Source organism: Salvelinus alpinus, chromosome 1 (genome assembly GCF_045679555.1).
Source record: "Salvelinus alpinus chromosome 1, SLU_Salpinus.1, whole genome shotgun sequence".
NCBI classification, from domain to species: Eukaryota; Metazoa; Chordata; class Actinopteri; order Salmoniformes; family Salmonidae; genus Salvelinus; species Salvelinus alpinus.
Genome location: NC_092086.1, coordinates 43492834 through 43512220, shown reverse-complemented (window position 1 = coordinate 43512220; position 19387 = coordinate 43492834). Strand labels below are relative to the sequence as shown.

At 41.8% G+C, this 19387-nt stretch overlaps 1 protein-coding gene across 1 annotated transcript; it reads left to right on the top strand.

The window, feature by feature from the left end:
- The first annotated feature begins 392 nt into the window (after positions 1-392).
- On the top strand, positions 393-17537 carry LOC139577012 (guanylyl cyclase C-like). Its single transcript, XM_071403712.1, has 27 exons — positions 393-1118; positions 1295-1407; positions 3598-3665; positions 3933-4151; positions 4360-4478; positions 4670-4766; positions 4864-4966; positions 5109-5265; positions 5894-5979; positions 6096-6213; positions 7974-8055; positions 8396-8498; positions 8764-8826; positions 9877-9948; positions 10518-10622; positions 10870-10956; positions 11265-11397; positions 11531-11668; positions 11945-12033; positions 12123-12214; positions 13031-13189; positions 13588-13780; positions 15594-15768; positions 15943-16041; positions 16191-16285; positions 16376-16452; positions 16551-17537. Exons 1-27 carry the CDS (start codon positions 908-910, stop codon positions 16753-16755), a joined length of 3258 nt encoding a protein of 1085 aa, XP_071259813.1. The 5' UTR covers positions 393-907; the 3' UTR covers positions 16756-17537.
- The last annotated feature ends 1850 nt before the right edge of the window (positions 17538-19387 follow it).

Here is a 19387-nt window from a genome sequence, read left to right as displayed (position 1 = left end):
AACACATTGTTTCCTCCAATTCCTTCTACTAGTCAGTTGAACCCTTGGATTTAGGCCTACTCACCTGTGTCTTATACAAGGAAACAATAGAGACTCAATAAAGGCCATGCTTAAAGAGATACATTCTCAGAGGTAAGTAGATTATTGTAGGGCCTACAATAAATTAATTTACAATGTTTCTATAGAGTGTTCTGCATACTACAGGATTATTCCTATAAGTTAACAGGGTCAACAAATAGCATGTTTATAAACATGATTAAATCATTCAGTTTCATATTGAGATATATAAATAAATTAACTGTAGGTGTCAGGCATAGCTGCCCTCCCTCTTCTGTGTGCACAATCTGTCAACTGGTGGTTGTTCATTAACGCGTGTGACAGAGTGGCTGACAGGTACTATCTCACTGAAGCGCTCACTGGTGGATCTATTGCCTTTGCTACTCCTTCAAACCTTTCTACTTTTAATATCAGAGGGTTGTCTACTTTTTGTTATATACCATTACTTTATCCAGAGAGTTGGTTGAAGTGACATAAACAACTTCTTTCTATCCCATTTTTTCTTGTTCTACCTTAGCTCTGGTAGGTGTGTCTCCTGTGATTGCAACTAACTTAGTGTTCATTTGTTTTTTGTTTTTGAAGGTCTAACCATTGTTTTTCATTTTATATTTAGCCTATCTAAGAATTGAAGTAGTTTACTCAAATTGACTTTTTTCTTTTTACAGTCCCGCTTTTTAAAACAATCTTTTTTCTTATTCCTATTTCTAACTTTTCTACCTTTTTGGTTTGGAGTGGCCTGTAGCCCTTAAGGGTGTGTCTTTAAAGATGTTAAGAATTTCTACATCTGGATTTAGATAGTGGCATCTTTTTTACAGTATTTTAAAAAAATCCTGTTCTATACAGCATCAAAATGCTGAATTCAAATTGTTTTCTTTGCGTTGGAGTCTTATTTGTGGCACTTGTTGAGAGCCGAATGCTGGACAAATGCATGAAATCAAAACCCAAATACACCATGAACGTTGTACTTTTGGAGGATGAAACCTCAGACTGGAGCCTAGGGTTTGTAAAGGGTACAGTGTTGCAAGCAATTGAAGCGGACAGGCAACTGAACATTGCAGCAGGTACAGAAACATGTATTTATTTTTAATTTCAACATACTTTAATTTCAACATAAAACAAACGTGTCAGTGATAAACAAAATTCAGCTGTAACCTACCACACAAACCTATTGGAAATGTCATTATGCTTGATAACAGTTATTATCTCATCCTCCTACAACACTCTCTCCCATGACAAGGTTTGAACACCAATTTAACGGCTAATTTCAATGGGTTCAACACCACGCTGTACAAACGAAAGGGCTGTGGGAGCAGTAGCTGTGAGGGAGTGGAGATACTCAAGTCCCTGCATGTGAGCCAGTCTTTTTTAGACAGTAATGTCCATTCCCATCTTGATACCATCTCTTCCAGGACACCATTGCTACTTGAAGATATTACAGTTGAAGTCGGAAGTTTACATACACTTAGGTTGAAGTCATTAAAACTCGTTTTTCACCCACTCCACAAATTTCTTTCGAACAAACTATAGTTTTGGCAAGTCAGTTAGGACATCTACTTTGTGCATGACACAAGTAATTCTTCCAACAATTGTCTACAGACAGATTATTTCACTTATAACTTCCATTCCCATCTTGATACCATCTCTTCCAGGACACCATTGCTACTTGAAGATATTACAGTTGAAGTCGGAAGTTTACATACACTTAGGTTGAAGTCATTAAAACTCGTTTTTCACCCACTCCACAAATTTCTTTCGAACAAGAAACTGTATCACAATTCCAGTGGGTCAGAAGTTTACATACACTAAGTTGACTGTGCCTTTAAACAGCTTGGAAAATTCAATAAAATGATTTCATGGCTTTAGAAGCTTCTGCTAGGCTAATTGACATCATTTGAGTCAATTGGAGGTGTACCTGTGGATGTATTGCAAGGCCTACCTTCAAAGTGCCTCTTTGCTTGACATCATGGGAAAATCTAAAGAAATCAGCCAAGACCTAAATTGTAGACCTCCACAAGTCTGGTTCATCCTTGGGAGAAATTTCCAAACGCCTGAAGGTACCACGTTCATCTGTTCAAACAATAGTACGCAAGTATAAACACCATGGGACCAGGCAGCCATCATGCCGCTCAGGAAGTAGACACGTTCTGTCTCATAGAGATGAATGTACTTTGGTGCGAAATGTACAAATCAATCCTAGAACAACAGCAAAGGACCTTGTCAAGATGCTGGAGGAAACAGGTACAAAAGTATCTATATCCACAGTAAAACGAGTCCTATATCGACATAACCTGAAAGGCCACTCAGCAAGGAAGAAGCCACTGCTCCAAAACCTCCATAAAAAAGCCAGACTACGGTTTGCAACTGCACATGGGGACAAAGATCATACCTTTTTGGAGAAATGTCCTCTGGTCTGATGAAACAAAAATAGAACTGTTTGGCCATAATGACCATCATTATGTTTGGAGGAAAAATGGGGAGGCTTGCAAGCCGAAGAACACCATCCCAACCGTGAAGCACGGGGGTGGCAGCATCATGTTGTGGGGGTGCTTTGCCATCACAATTTAGATGGCATCATGAGGAAAGAAAATGATGTGGATATATTGAAGCAACATCTGAAGACATCAGTCAGGAAGTTAAAGCTTGGTCGCAATGGGTCTTCCAAATGGACAATGACCCCAAGCATACTTCCAAAGTTGTGGCAAAATGGCTTAAGGACAACAAAGTCAAGGTATTGGAGTGGCCATCACAAAGCCCTGACCTTAATCCTATAGAACAATTGTGGGCAGAACTGAAAAAGTGTGTGTGAGCAAGGAGGCCTACAAACCTGACTCAGTTACACCAGCTCTGTCAGGAGGAATGGGACAGAAATCACCCAATTTATTGTGGGAAGCTTGTGAAAGGCTACCCTAAACATTTGACCCAAGTTAAACAATTTAAAGGCAATGCTACCAAATGCTAATTGAGTGTATGTAACTTCTGACCCACTGGGAATGTGATGAAAGAAATTAATGCTGAAATAAATCATTCTCTCTACTATTATTCTGCTACTTCACATTCTTAAAATAAAGTGGTGATCCTAACTGACCTAAGACTAAGACTGACCTTTTACTAGGATTAAATGTCAGGAATTGTGAAAAACTGAGTGTAAATGTATTTGGCTAAGGTGTATGTAAACTTCCGACTTCAACTGTATATGTTGACTGATAGACTGATTTAGATGTGCAGATGAGAAGATGAATTGCCATTGAAGTGTAATTTCAACTATTCACAGTAGGCATATAATTTGGATCCGCTTGGCTAGTAAAACTTTTCTAAGACATCAGGTGGAGAAGTTTCCATTCCTATGGACGTATACCGCAATGACTATACTGAAACTAAGCAGTAATTTCAGTCAGATTAAAATTGGGCTGATGAAGAGGGCCTATAAGATTAATAAAGATGACATTATTTCAGTAAGAGAAACGAGACAGAGACAAGCCCTTCCCCATTACTCAACAACATAAGTGCCTATGTTTATGTACGTATTTGTTTGTGCTCCAGACTAAAGGTGAGGTGGGATGTGCCATGCTGGGACCCTCCTGTACATTTGCCACTTTCTTTATGGTGGAGTAAGTACTCTCTCTGTCTTGCACGCACACACGCATGTTAATGATCCCTGTCTCTGTCATCCCCATTGAACAAGTATTTGTTTTGCCTGATTATTAGTAGTTGATGATGTGTACTTGTGGTAAATGACCCACTAGGTGATTATGATAATAGTGTTTATTGTTATGCTGGTTTATAATATGTTGTCCTGTAAGATAAGGACAGATTGACCTGCTGGTCATGATCCCTCTATTTGGAGAACTGTGTGACCCCCGGTCTGTGTGTCTCAGCGTGGAGATAGGCCTGACCCTGACTATCCCCATCATCTCCGCCGGGAGCTTCGGTCTGTCCTGTGACTACAAGGCCAACCTGAGCCGCCTGCTGCCCCCGGCACGCAAGATCTCCAACTTCTTTGTCCACTTCTGGAACTTCACCAGACATGGTCTGAAGATGCACTGGGGGAGCGCTTATGTCTACAAGAAGGCAGACCAAACTGAAGACTGTTTTTGGTGAGATGGAACACCTGTGCATTTGAAAGGGGATTTCCGCCACGTCCACACATACAGACAGTACAGAGATGCTCATTGCATGTGTATGGTAGACTGTAACACTGTAACATACATATCTAGAGTAAGTTTGATGTCAGGGAGAGAAGAGTTTATTGTTGGGTGCTCCATGGTGCACCGTTACATCACTTCCCTTTTGCCATCGTCATAGGTACATCAATGCTCTGGAGGCACCCTCGGTCCAGTTTGCTATGTCAATCTCAAGAGAGATGCTACGCAGCAAGAAAGAGCTGAAGAAAGCTATTCAGTCTGAAAACAGACACAGCAACGGTGTGTTTCTCCCTCTGTCTTCTTCAATACCTTCTCAAGTCTTATCCATGCCTTACCCTCCAGCCACTTGTTCCACCCCGAATAGGAAATAAATCAATTGATACTTAAAACAAAACTTTTGGAACCTAGCTACAATCTTTTAGATGTTATTTCATCTCACAGATTTATAACCCCTGCACAATGTTTTTCAGTATTCATCCTCTGTGGAACCCCAGATGACATCACCACTATAAAGAACGAAACAACGATTCCCCCAGAAATTGTCTTCATCCTCATCGATATCTATAAGTGAGACTGGTTTTGGTAGTTTGTTACACTACATTACATAGTTTCTTTTGAGGACACTGATTGAAAGTTGAAACCATGTAACTTTTCTATCTCCTAGCCATGGGTATCACACTAACATGACTGCCAACCCAAGCATGGACAATGTTCTGGTGCTCACCTTGCCTGAGAGACAATACAACAACAAAGTTTACAACAGCACGGTTAGTCCCTGCTCCACTCATCTGTCTTCATTCCTCAGTTCTTCTGACTTCCTAATGTCTAAACAAAGATAACATCTCTCTCTCTCACTCTCTCTCTATCTCTCTCCCTGTCTTCCTGACTGCTTCTCCTCTCCTGTTGCAGAAGTTAAATGACTATGTAGCGGGGTACCATGACGGTGTGTTGCTCTTTGGCCATGTGCTGAGGCAGAGGTTGACCAGTGAGCTGAGAGGCAGAGCAACACAGCCAACCGCCACAGAGCTCTCCGATGTAAACCCCTTCAGGAATGTCTCTTTTCAAGGTATAGGATGGCCTAATGGCCAGAGCCATGGTCCATCCTGTCCTCAGTCCTCCATTTAAACACCATAACATTTTACGTCAGGCAATGGTGAGAACCTATACTTGTTGGACTTGGCAATCCTGCTCGGCGGCAACCTTTAGCATCTGATTTCTGACTCTCGTCCAACGGGAACTTGCGCAAACCAGAACAGTAAATGTTTCATTTTTGTCACACCACCGTCATTCTCCACACAGGAACGAAAAGCCACACATTATGCAGAAACCCATTTCATTTAGAGTTATTTTACAGTGCAGTACATGGCTAATTAGAGTGTTCTCTCTTTGCTGACCTTTATGGGCAACATTTCACATTTTGTCCATTTATAGCTGAGGACCATAGTAATTCAGCTGGTTATATGTCTTCTGCAACCTCTTGTATTAGATAACATTTCCCAACCTGAACCTTGAGTATAGCACTAGGTCATAGCCTCAATTTCTTTGGAATTGTTGCTCACAGTGGTGTGATTATTGGTGCTATAATAAGGGAGCAAATGGTTGTTAAGGGCTGGTGTTTCAGTCAACAGTTTTCTGCTCAGGAGGATAAATGGTGATACTCTTAAAGGGTTAGACATAATAGTATCTGTGTGCAGGTATGGGGGGACACTACGTGCTGGATGAGAATGGGGACAGGGACGTGAACTTCTCTGTGATTTACACATCCACCATCGATAAACAGGTAGGCTTCATCCAATGTAACTATTGGAATGGTCACCATCTCCGTCCCCTGTTAAACAGCAGCAGGACATCATTTAATGATCACTTAATAACGCTGTCATTGCACCTCCCCTCCAGTACAAAACCCTGTTTGTGTTTGATACGTCCATAAATGAGACCAGAGTGGAGGACAACACCCCCTCACTGCCCTGGCCCGGGTCCCAACTGCCAGATGACAAGCCAATCAACTCTAACGGTAATGGCATACAGTGCATTTGGAAAGTATTCAGACCACTTGACTTTTTCCACATTTTGTTACGTTACAGCCTTATTCTAAAATGTATTAAATTTGTTTTTTCCCTCATCAATCTACACACAATACCCATAGTGACAAAGCGAAAGCAAGTTTTTATACATTTTTGCAAATTTATAAAATATAAATACCTTATTTACTTAAGTATTCAGAGCCTTTGCTACGAGACACGAAATTGAGCTCTGGTGCATCCTATTTCCCATGATCATCCTTGAGATGTTTCTACAACTTCAATTTCCACCTGTGGTAAATTCAATTGATTGGACATGACTTGGAAAGGCACACACCTCTCTATAAAAGGTCCCACAGTTGACAGTGCATGTCAGAGCAAAAACCAAGCCATGAGGTCGAAGGAATTGTTCGTAGAGCTCCGAGACAGGATTGTGTCGATGCACAGATCTGGGGATGTTTTTCAGCGGCAGGGACTGGGAGACTAGTCAGGATCGAGGGAAAGATGAACAGCGCAAAGTACAGAGAGATCCTTGATGAAAACCTGCTCCAGAGCGCTCAGGACCTCAGACTGGGGCGAAGGTTCACCTTACAACAGGACAACGAACCTAAAAAACACAGCCAAGGCAATGCAGGAGTGGCTTCGGGACAAGTCTCTGAATGTCCTTGAGTGGCCCAGCCAGAGCCCGGACTTGAACCTGATCGAACATCTCTGGACTTGAAAATAGCTGTGCAGCGACGCTCCCCATCCAACCTGACAGAGCTTGAGAGGATCTGCAGAGAAGAATGGGAGAAACTCCCCAAATACAGGTGTGCCAAGCTTGTAGTGTCATACCCAAGAAGACTTGAGGTTGTAATCTTTGCCAAAGGTGCTTCAACCAAGTACTGAGTAAAGGGTCTGAATACTTACGTAAATATACATTTTCAAAAATTTCTAAAAACCTGTTTTTGCTTTGTCATTATGGTTTTATTGTGTGTAGATTGATGAGGAAAACCAAAACAATTTTATCCATTTTAGAATAAGGCTGTAACGTAACAAAATGTGGAAAAAGTCAAGGAATCTGAATACTTTCCCGAATGCACTGTATAAGCTCTTGTAACAGGCCAGTAGAAGTTTCTACCTCCAAGCGATAAGACTGCTGAACAGTGGCTACCCGGACTATTTGCATTGACCCCCTTATTTTATTTCCATTTTTGTCATTCAGCAGACACTCTTACCCGAAGTGACTTACAGTAGTGAGTGCATACATTTCAATGTACACTCACTGGACACTCACACACACACATGCACATTCGTTCACACTCTTCCAATACACTGCTGCTACTCTCTGTTTATTATCTACGCATAGTCACTTTAGCCCTACCTACATATTATCTCAATTACCTCGACTAAGCCGCACCCCTTCACATTTATTCGGTACCGTTATACCCCTTGTACATTACCTCGTTATAGTTTTTTTATTGTGTTACTATTTTCCCCTTAGTTTATTTAGCACATTTTTCTTACTTTTTAAAAACTCTTCATTGTTGGTTAAGGGCTTATAAGTAAGCATTTCATGGCAAGGTCTACATCTGCTGTATTCGGCACATGTGACAAATACAATTTGATTTGATTTGATTTATAAACACTAGGGCTACTAGTAACAGTACAAAGTTTATTCTAGTACACAAGCTCTTTTGAAGTTTCTGTTACCTCTTGGTACGAAGATACAGTATTGGTGGGGGGAATACTTATTCTATGTTTGTGATTCCAGATCTGAAGACAAAGGATATCATTGTGATCGTCCTGAGTGTCAGTGTTGTGGTGGTGACTGCCATCGCTCTGATCTTCTACAGGTCAAATATGCACCACACCAACCTCTGTGTTCTCACTTTTGTCCAATCACAATGTTGCTTGATGACATGCCTCATTCACCTCTGTGTTTGTCTATTTATTATTATTATTGTTATTAACATTATTATTATTATTATTATATTTACCCTTCTGCTCAGTCACTTTAAACCTGATTACACAACTGTCACCAGAATCCATTTCATTGATTGGTACTGATATTGACCTTGTATATATTCTCGTGTGTATTTTTCTTTTATATTACTTAGCATTACTGCATTGTTGAGGAAGAGCTTGCAAGCAAGCATTTCCCTGTACTGTTTACATTTGATTTATGGCCAATAGGCAGAACATGAAGGAACGTCAAAACGAAAAGAGGTGGTCCCACATCAGCCAAGACCTGATTAGTCCGCTGGATGGGAAAGAGTTAAGCCTGGTCTCACTGAAGGTGAGCTCCCTCACCTCCTCCTTGTCATGATGTTTTTGCCTGTCTGTTTCTATTTATAGTATGTAATCTCTCAAACTCCCATAATGCATGGTCAATACAAGCTGGTGTTACACTGATGTTGGTTTAAATTCTTTCATTTACATTCTGATACTCCCTGTGTTCTCTAATACCCAGGGATCTAATTGGATGCCTATAGTCTTGTGATATTTTATTAATGTTGACGGTTTATTCCACATTATTTATTCCTTTTCTTTCTATATATCAGATCGATGAAGACAACAGGAAGGACAGCTGTTACCAGATTCATAGGGCGCGCTATGACAAAAAGGTGCCATTACACTCTTTGGTCCATTAACTGACTTAAAGACATGGTGTGAGTTGTCATACCAGGGTCGTTCCGCCAAAAGATTGCCTTTTGCGTCCCATTGATTTGTGCACCAATATAACATTTTAAAAGCCTGTTATATTAAATGAACTGCCCTTTAATGTAGACCACATGGAGAATTAAATAAATAAATAAAGATTTGCTAAAGTGCAAAAATTCAGCATTTTGATATGTCCCTCTGTGCACCCTCTCTGACTTCTAGGAAGATTTTAACCCACTTAACCCCCAAATTTCACCATCATTGTAAAGCCCTAGTTATTTTGTTGCTTTGACAAAGTCGTTTCTGAAGGTTATTATTTATTTCATGTGATTAGTGATTCATTTACGTTTGTTCCTCATTTTAAGGTCAACCCTGTTACTTGAACTGAACTCTCGTTAATATGGTACAACTATTCCTTTTAAACATGTTTTTCAAAATAAACATATTTCATTCAGAGGGGTTGGGTTGGGGTTGGGTTGGGCATTCAGATGTGCAACTGACTAGATATCCCCTTTCCCTTTCCCTTAATCGTCAAATCATAGTATAAAAAGCAAGTGAGCTGGTTCTAGTCTTTGTGGCAATTTTCTGGTGTTTTGTGGTGGAAAACTGAGCGGGTCGAGCATAACACGTCAACCAGGTTACCCATAGATAGACAGGCTAGAAATGATAAAACAATTACAAAAATATTGTGAAGGTTGCATTCAATTGCAACCCCCTGTTGCACACAACAAGCTTCCATTTATCCTGTCACAAGGGGATTATGGCTTATTTAAGATGAAATCGTCAACCCTGTTACTTTATTTGACACTTAATAGGCACTTACTATAGTAATATTTTTATTTAACCCCTTGAGACGGGGAAAAAGTGTTTTTCATGAAGTTGAATATGTGCTCTTTGTGACAGTTACACTTCTTGAAAGGCACTGAATTGGAGGAACGACCCACCAGTAACTACTCTCAAAGGCTGAAATGGGCATAACTTCTACTCTATTATTATGGATCTATTATTTTCAGCCCGTGATCCTGAAGGAGCTGCAACACACAGACGGCAACTTCAGTGAGATCCAGAGGATTGAGCTCAACACTGTAAGGTTCTTGCTAGTGATGTCACTTCCTTTCCCCCGCTATCGTAGTTCCTTCTAACCTGCCGATTCAAACACTAGTCCAGTCAGCTATCCACTGATCTAGTGTCCAATTTGAGTGTCTATATGGCTCAAAGTCAACCATATATTTGCTTATCGTGATGTGAACAATAGAGGTTTGCGGATTTGTGTATGTTTTGTGGCTTTGTGGCCCTATGGAGCAATCTTTCATCTCCGTGTCAATCAGAGGAGATCGACTATGTAACCTTATGTGAGCAACTAGGTGATAAAAGTAGAGTGTGTAAATAAGTGTGAGGAAGTCATGATCACCCTTAAGAGGATGTCTTTCTCTCTCTCTCTCTCTCTCTCTCTCTCTCTCTCTCTCTCTCTCTCTCTCTCTCTCTCTCTCTCTCTCTCTCTCTCTCTCTCTCTCTCTCTCTCTCTCTCTCTCTCTCTCTCTCTCTCTCTCTCTCTCTCTCTCTCTCTCTCTCTCTCTCTCTCTCTCTCTCTCTCTCTCTCTCTCTCTCTCTCTCTCTCTCTCTCTCTCTCTCTCTCTCTCTCTCTCTCTCTCAGCTCCTGCGTATTGACTACTACAACCTGACCAAGTTCTATGGCACGGTGAAGTTTGAGTATGGCCTGTTTGGAGTGTTTGAATTCTGTGAGAGGGGATCCCTGAGGGTAAGAGGATTGGCAGAGAACATGACTTTATGGTGGGAATCAGTGACCTACTTTCCACCCATATATCTTCATTGTGAAATGATAAGCAAATGACATTTACACACATGTTGATTACAGGACTCCTTTACCGACAGCGCCTGGGTCACAGTTACATTCACTCAGTTTTCTAATACCCTACCAGGCAGAAACAAAAACACTCAAGCATAAATTGAACTGCAGTAAACTCTGTAATTCACTGTCTTTACAGTATGTCCTTAATGACACAATCTCCTATCCTGAAAAGACCTTCATGGACTTGGAATTCAAGATATCAGTCATGTATGACATAGCTAAGGTATGCTTATGTAGTTTGGTTGTACTATGTGTTTACTGTGGGTAAATGCACTGACATTATAATATGGTGTAATCCAGTGCCTCCCAACCTTTTTTGCTTACTGTACCACCAACTGAATTTTGCTCTGGCCGCGGTACCCCTTAAGTACCCCCTCATGTGCATTGAACCAGTAACCCTATGGTCTCATGAGTTCTCAAGTACCCCCTATGGATAGGCCAAGTTCCCCCAGTTGTCCTAGTATCCCTGGTTGGGAACCACTGGTGTTGCATGCTGTAGCTGTGTGGGGCTCACCCTGGTGGCGGTTTCAGGGCATGTCCTACCTCCACTCCAGCAACATTGAGGTCCATGGCCGACTGAAGTCCTCAAACTGTGTGGTGGACAACCGCATGGTGGTCAAAATCACAGACTTTGGCTGCAACACCATCCTCAACCCCTGCAAAGGTGAAGCCCTCTGCCCACTATTTCCCTCACAAGTAAATGATTCAACCTGAAAGTATTATGCAATGAAGTTAGTAAAAAACTCAAGCAGGAGAGGGATTTGATATCCCATTCTGGTCCCTCTCCTTTCTGTCAGACTTGTGGACAGCTCCAGAACACCTCCGGAAGCAGGGGATCTCCCAGAAGGGGGACGTCTACAGCTTTGCCATCATCGCTCAGGAGATCATACTGAGGAAGAACCCCTTCTTCACCCAGGCCTGCTCCGACATCGCAGGTAACAACGGTCTGGCGGCTAGAGTCAGAGAGTCATGCAGAACAGTTTTTAGCAATAGTAAAAGTTATCAAGTTTTTTATGTCTATGCATCTCACACTGGCAATTTAACAGCGGCCCCTGCTGGCCATTACATGTAAATACAACTTCTGCTCACTAGGGATCACTGTTATCAATTACTATTCTAGTGATTTTGGAAAAGGAGAGTGAAATTTGTATTATTTTACTGTAAATGAGGGCATGGCTGTCAACTGAATTCCCCTTTCTTTCCTCCCTCAGAGAAGCTGTACATGGTGCAGTACCCAAGTCAAACTGGCTTCTTCAGGCCAGATCTGAACTTTGAGACAGCAGCAGAAAACGAGGCGGAGGTACAAGGCCCCTCATAGCATTCCTCACGTACGTATGCATATCTGTGTTAGTTTGTATGTATGGTTGTCATTCTACTTGTCTCCTGCAGCTTTACATGCTGATAAAGAACTGCTGGGAAGAGGACCCGGAGAGGAGGCCAGACTTCAAGAAGATAGAGGGATCTCTGGGTAAGATATTCAGGTAAGCCCAGTGCTTCATGAGAGTGAGCGTGTGAGTGTGTGTGCATGATGTGTGAGTTTGTTTGTGTGTGTACAAAATGCCTGATATTCCATATCTACACTGAGTGTACAAAACACCTTCCTAATATTGAGTTGCACCCCACATGGACTCTACAAGATGTCGAAAGTGTTCCATAGGGATGCTGGCCCATGTTGACTCCAATGCTTCCCACAGTTGTGTCAAGTTGGCTGGATGTCCTTTGGGTGGTGGACCATTCTTGATACACACAGGAAACTGTTGACTGTGAAAAACCAAGCAGCGTTGCAGTTCTTGACACAAACCAGTGCGCCATGCACCTATTACCATACCCCGTTCAAAGCACTTTTCACCCTCTGAATGGAACACATACACAATTCATGTCTCAGTTGTCTCAAGGCTTAAATGTATTTTTAACGTGTCTCTTCCCCTTCATCTACACTGACTGAAGTCGATTTAACAAGTGACATCAATAAGGGATCATAGCTTTCACCTGGATTCACCTGGTCAGTCTATGTCATGGAAAAGGCGGATGCTAGTAATGTTTTGTACACTCAGTACATTCAGTCAATCAAAACCCTTTTTACATACCAAAAGCCATGGCATGTCAACAGCTGATTTGTGTTTAACATACAGACGTCTTAGAAATTTAGAGTTCTGTCAATGCGTTATTCATGCAAAAGTTGGAGTGATAGACAATCTCCAATTTGGATTTTTCTCTTGTTAAAGATTTTCTGAGCTATTGGGCTTTTATCATAACAGAGATTTTGTCATTTTTTTCCATGTTCCACAATCATTCAGCAACCTGCACAACCAGGCTAATGAGAGCTACATGGACAACCTGATCCGTCGGCTGCAGATGTACTCCAGGAACCTGGAGCACCTGGTGGAGGAGAGAACCTCTCTGTACAAGGCTGAGAGGGACAGGGCTGACAGACTCAACTTCCTGCTCCTGCCAGCGTATGTCATGCATCCCAGCTCAACCTCAACCCTTAACCCTAACTCTAACACTAGCTTCATGTCCACATCCTGGCTCAACCCTAACTATCACCCTAACCTTAACCCTAACCTGAGCTTTATGTCCACATCCTGGTTCAACCCTAACCCTAGCTACAACCCTAACCTTAACCCTAAACTTAGCGTTATGTCCACATCCTGGTTCAACCCTAACCCTAGCTACAACCCTAACCTTAACCCTAAACTGAGCGTTATGTCCACATCCTGGTTCAACCCTAACAACCCTAATCCTCTTAACGCTTTACCCTAACACACCTGCCAGCCTATTTAGCTTTTGGAAGCCAACAGAACGACAAGGAGTCGCTCAGCCTAACCTCCCGTCCCCCTGCTTCCCTCCTCAGCCCAGTGGTGCGTTCCCTGAAGGAGACGGGCAGTGTGGAGCCAGAGCTGTTTGATGAGGTGACGGTCTACTTCAGCGACATCGTGGGCTTCACCACCCTGTGCCAGTACAGCACGCCCATGGAGGTGGTGGACATGCTCAACGACATCTACAAGAACTTTGACAGGATCCTGGACCACCATGATGTATACAAGGTAGTTGGGACTGAGGCTTGACATGTTCACATACAGTGCCTTGTAAAAGTATTCACCCCTCTTGGCGTTTTTCCTGTTTTGTTGCATTACAACCTGTAATTGAAATATATTTTTATTTGGATTTCATGTAATGGACATACACAAAATAGTCCAAATTGGTGAAGTGAAATGGAAAAAAGAACGAGAAAATAAAGTTTTTTTTAATACGGATAAGTGGTGCGTGCAGATGTATTCACCCCCTTTGCTATGAAGCCCCTAAATAAGATCTGGTGCAACCAATTACCTTCAGAAGTCGCATAATTAGTTGAATAAAGTCCACCTGTGTCCAATCTAAGTGTCATATGATCTCAGTATATATACACCAGTTCCGAAAGGCCCCAGAGTCTGCAACACCATTAAGCAAGGGGCACCACCGAGCAAGCGGCACCATGAAGACCAAGGAGCTCTCCAAACAGGTCAGGGAAAAAGTTGTAGAGAATTACAGATCAGGGTTAGGTTATGAAAAATATCCAAAACTTTGAACATTCCATGGAGCACCAATAAATCCAGAATATGGCATCACAACAAACCTGCCAAGAGAGGGCCGCCCACCAAAACTCATGGACCAGGCAAGGAGGGCATTAATCAGAGAGGCAACAAAGAGACAAAAGATAACCCTGAATGAGCTGCAAAGCTCCACAGCGAAGATTGGAGTATCTGTCCATAGGACCACTTTAAGCCACACACTCCACAGAGCTGGGCTTTATGGAAGAGTGGCCAGAAAAAAAACATTGCTTAAAGTAAAAAATAAGCAACCACGTTTGGTGTTTGCCAAAAGGCATGTGGGAGACTCTCCAAACATATGGAAGAAGGTACTCTGGTCAGATTAGACTAAAATTGAGCTTTTTGGCCATCAAGGAAAATGCTATGTCTGGCGCAAACCCAACACCTCTCATCACCCCGAGAGTACCATCCCCACAGTGAAGCATGGTGGTGGCAGCATCATGCTGTGGGGATGTTTTTCATCAGCAGGGACTGGAAAACTGGTCAGAGTTGAAGGAATGATGGATGGCGATTAAAAACAGGGAAATTCTTGAGGGAAACCTGTTTCAGTCTTCCAGAGATTTTAGACTGGGACGGAGGTTCACCTTCCAGCAGGACAATGACCCTAAGCATACTGCTGAAGCAACACTCAAGTGGTTTAAGGGGAAACATTTAAATGTCTTGGAATGGTCTAGTCAAAGCCCAGACCTCAATCCAATTGAAAATCTGTGGTATGACTTAAAGATTGCTGTACACCAGCGGAACCCATCCAACTTGAAGGAGCTGGAGCAGTTTTGCCTTGAAGAATGGGCAAAAATCCCAGTGGCTAGATGTGCCAAGCTTATAGAGACATACCCCAAGATACTTGCAGCTGTAATTGCTGGCTCTATAATGTATTGACTTTGGAGGGGGTGAATAGTTATGCATGCTCAAATGTTCTGTTTTTTTGTCTTATTTCTTGTTTGTTTCACAGTAAAAAATATTTTGCATCTTCAAAGTGGTAGGCATGTTGTGTAAATCAAATGATACAAACCCCCCAAAAATCTATTTTAATTCCAGGTTGTAAGGCAACAAAATAGGATAAATGCCAAGGGGGTGAATACTTTTGCAAGCCACTGTACTAAAGAATAATCTACAGTACTGTTGTTACTGTAGTATTATGGAATTGAAAGCATTCATACCATTTGAGATGGAATAGTTGAGTGCGGAAAACAGTTTTCATATGAATGTTATTATTGTATTCAGATGACATTTCAGAGGGTTATTGTCTCTTCTTCTCTCTCTCTGCCAGGTGGAGACGATCGGTGATGCGTACATGGTGGCGTCAGGGTTGCCGCGGCGCAATGGCAACCGGCACGCAGTGGACATCGCCCACATGGCCCTGGACATCCTAGCTTTCGTAGGGACCTTCCAGCTCCAACACCTACCGGGCATACCCCTGTGGATCCGCATCGGGGTGCACTCAGGTACCCCATCTCAGCACAATATAACTGGCCCATACAGTAGTTTGTATGGAGCTTTAATTTTCCCACAATTTAGTTTTATTTTAAGTTAATAATATTGGGCCAATACAGTCCTGTTAGCAACACTTTCACTGCCTGCTGTGTGTTTAGCTTTCACTGTGTCTGGTGTATTTACAGGGCCGTGTGCGGCAGGTGTGGTGGGGAACAAGATGCCACGTTACTGTCTGTTTGGAGACACGGTCAACACTGCCTCACGCATGGAGTCCGCAGGCCTGCGTAAGAGACAGCACACACAGACACCGACACATCAAACATAACCACTGGGATGAACACTTACATACCTTCTCCTCAGCTATCACAAGCACAGCTCCATTCTAGCAGCATATATTCACCATAGGATGACACCTCTCGTGCTTCCTCTCCAGCACTAAGAATCCATGTCAGCCAGCCCACCATAAACATTCTCCAACGGACAGACTGCAAGTTTGAGTATGAGCAGAGAGGAGAGACCTTTCTGAAGGTAAGCTGGGTTCATAAAGCTATGAGATGGTTTTGTGAGTATAGAATTCAGATTATGCCAACAATCTGTATGTTTGTGTATGTATTATAGGGTAAAGGCAATGAGATGACATACTGGTTAACAGGGGTGACGGGGACAGAATACAACCTGTCAACGCCCCCGACAGCGTGAGTAGAAACCACCCATCCTGAACTTATACTGTATCTATATGGAGCATTATGCATGTCAAATAATTCAAACATCTTGTCCCTGATTGTCTCCTCAGGGAGAACTTCCAGAGGCTACAGCAGGATCTGTCTGAGATGATCGTGTCCAGCCTGGAGAACAGAGGGGCGGGGACCAACGGCATGGAGAAGAGGAAGACCCTCTCCACCAGAGTCAGGAGGAGGGAGACCAATGGGAGCCAGGAGGACGGCCTTCCAGAGTACCTACACCTGGCCATCACAGACATTCCCAGCACCTACCTGTAGCCACCCAGGACCAGACTACCTCCTGTGGAGATACAGGGCTACTACACGCTGTCAAATGGTGACAGTGGAGTCAAGTAGCCTTATATTCACCTGATATAATAGCTACAGTAATGCCTTATACATAGGAAACCTGACTATTTTACAATGAATTTCTGGGTAAAAGACATGGCTTTCTGGTTTGAGCTAAAGGTTATTTTGGGTCACATGAGCAAAATGTGTGGGGACGTTCCATAAATAGTCTGTAATGGAGATGCTTTAGGAAAACCTGAACCAGTAAACCAAGGAACAGGATGGTACTCCTCTATTTTAAGAAGCCCCTGGAGAAAAGACAAATATGAGTATTGTTGCATTTTCTCAGCGATGAACAATTGTTCAAAACAATATCACTGATTATCACCGAAGCATAATAATACTAAAGCTTAATATTGCCATCAATAACGTGATGATTACATCTTATAAATGATGTATACACACAGTGTTGGTTCATAGTTTCTCATTAATCTCAGTGCATTTTATTGGGTCATAGTACGAAATGTGTAGTTTGAAACGCTAATACATGTCTAATACCATTTTTTAATAGGTTTTCCAACCTTTATTAGTAAAGTGTGTCCACTGAATTGGAACAAAATTACTTTCTGTAAAAGATGAGTATACTTTTGTTTAACCAAAAACCTTGCCTCTTTCTTATCAAAATGTACTGTATATGAGTCGGTAAAATTTCTACAGAATACGTTTTTTGTTTTGTTGACTGTCGTGTCAAATATATCCCCAAGTTAATAGCAGTTGTCACCTTTACTTCTACATTATCTAAATGTGAATTATAAAGTTCATGTAAATGTTATTCCTAATTTTACTGGTTTTACATTGACATATCGCCAAATTGCATCAAATCGCTGCATTTTATGAATTCCATGTTATTGTTTTTGTACAGCATGATATATAGCCATATAATTGTCCAGATAATACCTTCATTCTAAAACTACCAGAAAAATCTACACAGAATAAGAGTTCAAATAGAAATATCCTATAACAGCCCTGTTATTATTGGAGTTAACCCAATCTACTCAGATTTGTCTTAGACAATATTTAAGTATAGAAACACAAGTACATAGTTGTCTCCCACAGTATAGGCTTACAGGTTTGTCTTTAGCCCTACACCATCACAAATGTATGTTTTTACATCTAAATGATTATACTGTACCAACAATACTGTAAAGAACAAGTCCTTTTGCTTAACAATGGCCATGTGGTTTTATATGTCAGAATGATGTCCTCTCAGTCGGAGCATTGCACAGTCTTGGTGGTCACCAAAGCAGCATCCCCCAGCTCAGTGGCAGGAAGTGGGATCCAATGCTCCCTCAGACCATTGCACACGAACATGCCACCGACCTCCCCAAGAGAGCCGCTGTAGGTGGACACCTCCTGCCTGAAGCATGTTTGGGGCCCACCGTTCAGCTGAGGACAGGATGGAGGGGCCTCCTCTCTCTGTACCACAGCTGCTGTACAGTCTCCCTCCACAGGTGGCAGGGCTTTAGCTGGAGGGTTAAGTCCTGCCTCTGGTTCACCTGGAGCAGAAACAAGCATTACCCAGCATTATTCTTCCTAAAGAGAAATCTACATCAACATGATAAAGAAGGCCTATACTTCTAATCTGAATCATTGGATAGAGTTAAGAAGAATGTTCTCTCGGAAAAGCAAAATTAATATATACACTACCTTTCAAAAGTTGGGTCACTTAGAAATGTCCTTGTTTTTGAAAGCTAATCTTTTGTCCGTAAAAATAACATCAAATTGATCAGAAATACAGTGTAGACATTGTTAATGTTGTAAATGACTATTGTAGCTGAAAACAACATTTTTTTTCTTCTGGAATATCTACATAGGGCCATTATCAGCAACCATCACTCCTGTGTTCCAATGGCACGTTGTGTTAGCAAATCCAAGTTTATAATTTTAAAAGGCTAATTGATCATTAGAAAACCCGTTTCCAGCTACAATAGTAATTTACAACATTAACAATGTCTACACTATATTTCAGATCAATTTGATGTTATTTTAAAAATGGACAAATTTGTTTTTTGCTTTTCTTTCAAAAACAAGGACATTTCTAAGTGACCCCAAACAATGGAATGGTAATGTATATACAACAATAGGGTAGCAGGTAGCCTAGTGGTTAGAGCATTGGACTAGTAACCGAAAGATTGCGAAATCGAATTCCCAAGCTGACAATGTAAAAATATGTCGTTCTGCCCCTGAACAAGGCAGTTTAACCCACTGTTCCTAGGGCGTCATTGTAAATAAGAATGTGTTCTTAACTGACTTGCCTAGTTAAGGTTAAATAACATACCCGTCACCCAATTTCAAATATTGTTAAGTTAAATGGTTGTTCTATGTCTTCTATCTAGCTCAACACAGAGCGAAATGAGGGCTGGTATTCAGGGCATGTATCCCTGAATGTAATGGAGCTAACCTAGTAATCTCATTACCATTCAGTGGTGTACTCGCATGTAGTAGTAACTGCTGCCATTTGGGTGTGTGTGTGTGTGTGTGTGTAAGTATGAGTGTGTGAGGTCATTGGGTGTGAAGAATACTTTTTTGGTCCTCAAAAACCAACGGATGTGTGTTAAGAGTT